This window comes from Lathamus discolor, chromosome 6, assembly GCF_037157495.1.
Source record: "Lathamus discolor isolate bLatDis1 chromosome 6, bLatDis1.hap1, whole genome shotgun sequence".
NCBI lineage: Eukaryota > Metazoa > Chordata > Aves > Psittaciformes > Psittacidae > Lathamus > Lathamus discolor.
The window spans coordinates 2,183,243-2,190,684 of record NC_088889.1 but is presented as its reverse complement, the minus strand read 5'-3'; the positions used below and the strand labels follow the sequence as shown (position 1 = coordinate 2,190,684).

The 7,442-nt window shown below is 46.2% G+C and overlaps 1 protein-coding gene across 7 annotated transcripts; it reads left to right on the top strand.

The window, feature by feature from the left end:
• On the top strand, positions 1 to 3,702 carry LOC136017092 (olfactory receptor 5AU1-like). 7 transcript variants are annotated; one of them, XM_065685090.1, is made up of 4 exons: positions 1 to 94; positions 234 to 279; positions 1,764 to 1,926; positions 2,456 to 3,702. In XM_065685090.1, the coding sequence occupies exon 4, from the start codon at positions 2,493 to 2,495 to the stop codon at positions 3,303 to 3,305; it is 813 nt and encodes a 270-aa protein (XP_065541162.1). In that variant the 5' UTR covers positions 1 to 94; positions 234 to 279; positions 1,764 to 1,926; positions 2,456 to 2,492; the 3' UTR covers positions 3,306 to 3,702. The 7 variants fall into 7 exon arrangements, with proteins under 7 accessions (XP_065541162.1, XP_065541161.1, XP_065541163.1 ...); XM_065685089.1 differs by having other exon boundaries at positions 1,764 to 2,629; positions 2,759 to 3,702; XM_065685091.1 differs by lacking the exon at positions 1,764 to 1,926 and having other exon boundaries at positions 234 to 277; positions 2,464 to 3,702.
• The last annotated feature ends 3,740 nt before the right edge of the window (positions 3,703 to 7,442 follow it).

Genomic DNA, 7,442 nt, shown 5'->3' with positions numbered 1-7,442 from the left:
ATACCACAAAGGACAACGCTCTGGAAGGATGGGTAGATGCTGCGTGGGAGAAGACAGAGCAGCATTACCCTTCTAGCTGGAGCCTGGAGAAGCTGTGAGTATTAAAACCCATTTCAAGTGGATCTGAGAGCAAAGAGGAGGAAATCCCTGAAATGAAAACCCTGCTTTGTCCTGTGGCATCCACAGGATCCACAGGCCTTGTAGCAAACCTTACCTCCTCTGCTTTATTTCAGGGCAGTAGAAACCATCACCTTGAGGAATCAGAGGGATGCTGGTGGTGTGAGCATGGCGCTTTTTTGCTTCATATTTTAAACAATCCTTTTCTTCACTCATTTGATAGTTTGTGCTGTAAGACTCTCAGAAGAGCAGCTAGCCAGACAGTGTGTTGTAGCTCTATAGAGCTGGCACCTTCCCCTTCTTCCTATACAGAGTTCTTGAGGATAACATCCACTGTGATGGCTTTGGACTGCCAGAGTGGAGACTGAGCTGAGCTCTTAGGCAGAAGCTCTTCCCTGGGAGGGTGCTGAGGCACTGGCACAGGGTGCCCAGAGAAGCTGTGGCTGCCCCATCCCTGGCAGTGCTCAAGGCCAGGTTGGACACAGGGGCTTGGAGCCAGCTGCACCAGTGGAAGGGGTCCCTGAATGATGGACATTGAAACCAAATGAGCTTTAAGGTCTCTTCCAACACAAATCACTCTGGGATTCTATGCTTCTGTGAGAGCAAGCTAACTGCTACCTAACCGGGAGCTTGTGCTGCAAGGTTTTGCTCGGCTATAGGGTCTCAACAACATCTGGATGTTCTCCTATCCATAATGTCAAGAGTTACATCTTGGATAACACTAGCAACAGTCTGCTTGGTGAGTCCTAGGGCAGCTTGTTGAAAGCCTGGCCAAAAAGCAAGATCTTACCAAATCGGAGTAGGAAAGCCACAAATGGAGGTCCTTTCCCCAGGAAGACAGGGACAAATATTCAGTTAACTCTTCAGCAGAGTGTGGACCCACAGCCTGCATGGGTAATATCTAAACAAGGGCAGCAAGTATGGTTTTTTAGTTTATCTCCATTCCAGTGAGCGTGCTCAAGCTGCAGGGAGATTTGATTGCTGGGGGGAAGCTCTCATGTATAGCACAAGCTGCAGCCTTAGAAACATCCCAGGCTTCATATCTGCACCTTGGATCACTTCATACCAAGCAGTTGGTTTGTCAAGCAAGAAAAAGTGAGGGTGAGCCTTTGTTAATTGTGAGCTTCAGGTCAATTCTCCTCTGGCAGGAGATGTGTGTGTCTGGGCAGGTGGATGCTGCCTCAGGGGGAGGATTGAGCCCCAGACCCAAAGAGTTTGATTTTCATTACTTGGGTCACATCTTCCAGCTCTGTGGTGATGTTTCAGGAGCTGCTTTGCCTCTGGCATCTCTATGTGAGCAGTGAAAAGCAGCTCTAAAGCCCCATTAATAACACTGGGAGAACACGCGCTTTGCTCACAGGACATCTGAAATGAGGAGTCTGGCTCTGGAGGTGGACCTCATCCCTTCAGCAAAGGGTCATCAAATAATGATGACTCTTAAGTACGGCTCTGCTTGTCAGATACCAGGCAGCGAGGACTCCTGTTTTGCTCTCTGGTGTAACTCTGTCAAACGATGATTAATGTTAGGCAGGAAAACTCAATGAGGATTTATTCTACCTGTCGTAAGCTGTGATTTTAGGAGCTGCTGATTTCTGCCAGGGATAATTTATCTTTGATCAAGCCTGAATGTATCTTTTGTCTCCAAGTTAGGCATCGTGTCTAAAGCAAAGTGAGGAGAGAAATCCTGGCTCTGCACCATCCTACCTTAAGGAAAGAAAGCCACATTTGCCCTCAAAGAGCTCCTCCTGGGACACAGAGAACAGCCATTTATTTCTCATGTACTCACACTGGACTGGCAGCACCCAAAAGATAAGAAATAATTCCCTTTTCCCAGCAGTTACTCGGGAAGTCAAGGACTTCCATGTGTCAATGGCTTGAGAGGAACTATGAGGAACCCTGCAGTTTATTCATTCTGGTGTTGCCCTCCCTCCTTGCCTTAAAATATCTACTTGCTTCCAAGTGTGTTGGTGGTGGTTGTGGTGTTCAGCCGAGACTGGCCTTGGGAACTTGGTGTTTTCCTCTCCCAAAGAGAATTTACCTTATATTGACATATATATATACCTATGTGCGTGTATATATGTATATATACACACTTTCTATTGACTTAAAGTGGTGTAACCGATTGATAGACAAAACCTGACACTCTTAACATTATTGAGGGATTTGGGCCTATTCAGCATTTCAATTTAAAGACATAAAGCAGGCAAACTGCTTATAGGGTCACTATGGTTGAAGATAATTATACGTCCCCCTCTGAGTTTATTCTCCTGGGCTTCACAAACAGGGAAGACCTGCAGGTGATGTGCTTTGTCTTATTCCTCGCCATCTATGTGGTTACCTTCATAGGAAACCTGGGAGTAATTGCATTAATCAGAATGGATTCCTGCCTACACACCCCCATGTACTTCTTCCTCAGCCACTTGTCTCTCCTGGATGTCTGCTACTCCTCCACCATCATCCCTCAAGCCTTGCTGAATGTTCTAGTGGAGAAGAAGGTGATTTCCTTCATTAGGTGTGCCACTCAGCTCTTCTCCTTTGCAACCTGTGCCACCACTGAGTGCTATGTGCTGGCTGCTATGGCTTACGATCGCTACATGGCCATTTGTAACCCCCTTCTCTATTCCACGGTCACGTCCCAAAGGCTTTGCACTGGGATGTTGGCTGGTGCCTACTTAGGTGGCGTGATCAGCTCTACCATACACACGGTTTCCATATTTCGTCTCCCGTTCTGTCGGTCCAAGACAATCAATCACTTCTTCTGCGATGGACCACCACTGCTAGCCCTCTCCTGCTCTGACACCCATGCCATCGAGGCGATGGTTTCTGCCGTGGTGGGGTTCAATGTACTGAGCACCACGGTCTTCATCCTCATCTCCTACTTGTTAGTCCTTGCCACTGTCATGCGGATGCGGTCTGCGGCTGGTCGACGCAAAGCTTTCTCCACCTGTGCCTCTCACTTCATCTCCATTGCTTTGTACTATGGCAGCTCCCTCTTCATGTACCTGCGCCCCAGCTCCAGACAGTCCTCGAAGCATGACGAGGTGGTCTCCATGCTGTACTCTGTGGCTGTCCCCATGCTGAACCCGCTCATCTACAGCCTAAGAAACACGGATATGAAGAACGCCATGAGGAAAGCAAAAAGTAGAGTCCTCTCCTCTTTGTCCATTCATGGTTCCCTGCCCTGGTGAGGAGAAGAAGCAGGCTGGATATAGCACCTTCAAGGATGGTAGGATATTGTACCTTCAAGGATGGCTGGATATAGCACCTTCAAGAAGGATGGTTCGATATTGCACCTTGAAGAGGATGGTTGGATGTGGCACCTTCAAGGATGGGTGGATATAGCACCTTCAAAAAGCAGGGACTAAATATACCTGGAAGCATGACACCTGGAACACATGCTTCTCCTTAAACCAAGGCTACATACTGTGCTGGGATGGACAGGACTTTCTCTGGCTGCAGCCCAAGATCTGACAGTGACTGTGTATTGGAAAGAAAGTCCTTGTCCAAAGTGATTGTTGCTTAAATCTTACTTGAAATTAATATCTTTTATTATTCAAATGCTATTAAACATAACAATAAACTATATTTCAGGCTTCAGAGAGCAAAAGGGAGAAGACAGGTGGTGGCTTTGCCCTGCGGACATCAAACCAGCTGGTACCTGAGCTCATGTTTTATATTAGCAAATATTTTCTGGTGTTATTTCTGGTTTTAAGGAAATATTAACTGATATTTCCAGGTATTTCAAGACCAGACCACAAGTTGGGTCATATGAAATGACACAGGGGAGACTGAGATGAGCTCTTAGGCAGAACCTCTTGCCCTGTGAGGGTGCTGAAGCGCTAGCACAGGGTGCCCAGAGAAGCTGTGGCTGCCCCATCCCTGGCAGTGCTCAAGGCCAGGTTGGACACAGGGGCTTGGAGCAAGCTGCTCCAGTGGAAGGGGTCCCTGCCGATGGCAAGGGGTTGGGACTGGGTGACTTTTAAGGTCCCCTCAATACAAACCGTTCTATGGTCGCACATGGTGTGAATAAAAGTGCCCTAGTACGGGGTAGCTTTGCTTCAAAACCCCCCACATTCCTGACCCCATGCACAAGTGATTAAGGGTTATTTGAGCAGAAATGTAGCCATTCATAGATAGGTTCTCCATCAGATAATTCATATGCACAGGTATTGAACAGGGTACATTAGAAAATCCAAGCTAAAGCCTTAAAACTTTGGTTTATGTATCATATACTCAACACCTTTAGGTGGTTATTTGGGTTGGTCATAGGAAACTCACTGCAATCACAGCAAAGCTCTGCTGGAGCCAAGACCACTGCTTTCCCTTCACCTTATGCAGGGTGGGGGGTTCTTCAAAAGCAAATAAGCTTAGAACTTACAGCAAATTTCAAGTACGTGGCTTTGTGTTCTGATGAAAAGGATGCACCAGAACTAAAGAAGCTACAGAAGAGCATTGATTCAGTCAGAAAAATACAAAAAAAGAGAGAAAAAATCCTAAAAATTTCCAAGAAACCAGAGAAGAAAATATAAAATCTTTCCTGTTTTCTACATTTCGGGATGTATTTATTTGATTTTATTGTCTTACACTTGGGTGGACATGATGTTTCTCTGTGTATCATTAGTGCAGTGGATATAAATCCAGGTTGGACACAGGGGCTTGGAGCAAGCTGCTCCAGTGGAAGGGGTCCCTGCTCGTGGCAGGGGTTGGACCTGGAGGAGCTTTAAGCTCCTTTCCAACCCAAACCAGGCTGGGATCCTGTGAAATAAAGCTGTGACATTCTGTTGGTCAACAAAGCCCTTGTGGGAAATGGGGACAAGTCATATCTGAGCCTCTGCTCTGCTGTGAATTTCAGTAGGGGTGCAAAGAGCCTGAGTGCTGGTGGGAGGGAGGATTTGGGGTCCTTCTCCAGCCTGAGCAGCCAAGGTGCTGCCAGCCTGCGTCACTGATGAAGCTGATGGAGCAAGTGCAATACCCAGCTGTCTGCATCTGGAACCTCAAGCTGCATTGTTCACCCTGCACAAGCGCACCCAGGTATTCTTAGTGGCTCTTTTGGCCTTCATGTAGTTCTTTTCAATAACCTTTGAGTTACACATTTCTCTTCTTTCCGATATTTGATTGAGGGTTATTTCTCCCACTGTTATATTGATTTTCCCACTTCACAAACTTTGGGTTTCACCCAGTGCCCAATGGGGAAGAAAAACATCCAAACCACTCAGAAATCCTTTTCTACCCTCCTCCAGGGCATCTCCTGAACAGTCAGTCTGGTGCCTTCCAGCAGAAAACAAGGTTTACATTGAAAACATCTAAAGCCACCTGTATACTTCTACTTCTTCCTTCCCCACACTTTTGTAGTTCACTTTTCTACCCTGTTTGCCCCATCCTTTGTCTTTTCTTAATGTCTGGGGCAAGGTTATCATTCAGTATTTCTCCCAAGGGTTTTATAATGTCTCTTCAGCTAGGAGAAGCATTCAGGACACGCCGGCACTCACGCTTCTTCAGAGGAAGACTGGGAAATCTGACTTCATCCTGTTATATCCTCAAAGCAGCCATGTCTTGAGCCAATGCTTTTGACCGGACTGTTGTACAATCACTACTAAAGTGTATGGAAAGAAATGCATCTGATGGAAAGGACTCCCTAAGACCACCTCAAAGCATCCACACAGAGGATGCTTTGTTGTGCTTGTTTCCAGCTCCCTTCAATGCAATATTAGATGATCTCTGTGGATGTAAAGGGCTTCCTCGGGGAAACACTGAAAGGAAGAGGTATGTGATAGATGGGGAAATACAGAGCAAACTGTCCTGGGCCTCTCTTCCTGGGTAGGTCTCTGCAGGAGAACTGGTCTTGGAGGTGTTGATGCAGCCAGAAAGACTTTGGGGAGAGAGGAATTGAGAGGTTGTTCTGCTGATCAAGTCAAACTAATTATCCGATGGAGGAGGGTCCTTTGGGAGAACAGTTTGCACAACACAAGCCTCTAAGGTAATGCCTCATGTGAGATAAAACCCCTCCACCAGCCAGCCTGGAGCACCCTGCTCCCAAGCATCTCTCCTTCAACCCATCGCATGGGCTCCATGAGGAGCTGCAGGCACTGCATCCACCACCACCTTCCTCTTTAACCAAGCAGGTATAAAAGGGTTTGATGGGTGATGGGTCCAGTTTGACCCTGGTCGTGCTGCCTCTCACGTGCTTGATGGCATGCTGAATTTCACTCTTCTTCAAAGACTGTGGTGATAGGGCAAGGGGTGATGGGTTTAGACTAAAGCAGGGAAGTTTAGGTTGGAGATAAGGAAGAATTTCTTCCCTGGGAGGGTGCTGAGGCGCTGGCACAGGGTGCCCAGAGAAGCTGTGGCTGCCCCATCCCTGGCAGTGCTCAAGGCCAGGTTGGACACAGGGGCTTGGAGCAAGCTGCTCCAGTGGAAGGGGTCCCTGCCCGTGGCAGGGGTTGGAGCTGGAGGAGCTTTAATTTCCCTTCAAGCCAAACCATCCTATGGTAGTCCATGGTGTGAATGAAAGTGCCCTAGTATGGGGTAGCTTTGATTCAAAACCCCCCACATTCCTGACCCCATGCACAAGTGATTTAGGGTTATTTGAGCAGTTGTGTAGCCTTTCAAAGATAGGTATTCCATCAGATAACTCATATGCAGAGGTATTGAATGGCAGAGATGAGAATATCCAAGATAAAGCCTTAAAATTGTGCTTTATATATCATATATTTAGCATCTTTAGGTGGATATTTGGGTTGGTCATAGGAAACTCACTGTAATCACAGCAAAGCTCTGCTGGAGCCAAGACCACTGCTTTCCCTTCACCTTATGCAGGGTGGGGGGTTCTTCAAAAGCAAATAAGCTTAGAACTTACAGCAAATTTCAAGTACATGGCTTTGTGTTCTGACGAAAAGGATGCACCAGAACAAAGGAGAGTACAGAAGAGCATTGATTCAGTCTGAAAAATACAAAAAAGAGAGAAAAAATCCTAAAAATTCCCTGAAATCAATGAAGAAAATACAAAATCTTTTCTGTTTTGCAGATTTGGGGATGTATTTATTTTATTTTATTGTCTTCCGCTTGGGTAGACATGATGTTTCTCTGTGTATCATTTGTGCAGTGGATATCAATTATGTCAGAATTATTCTCTTTTAATTTCAGGCTGTGTAATGACTTCCTAGACCTCTTTGACTTCAGATCTGGGTCTACAGACAGAAATGCACCACTAAAAAGACAACATTTTCTATTTACTTTAAGGATTAAACAACTAAACTTCCACATTATTTCTCTCTTAGGGATTTATTCCTTTCATTTCAATCCAAATCCATCAACTTGTTGAAATG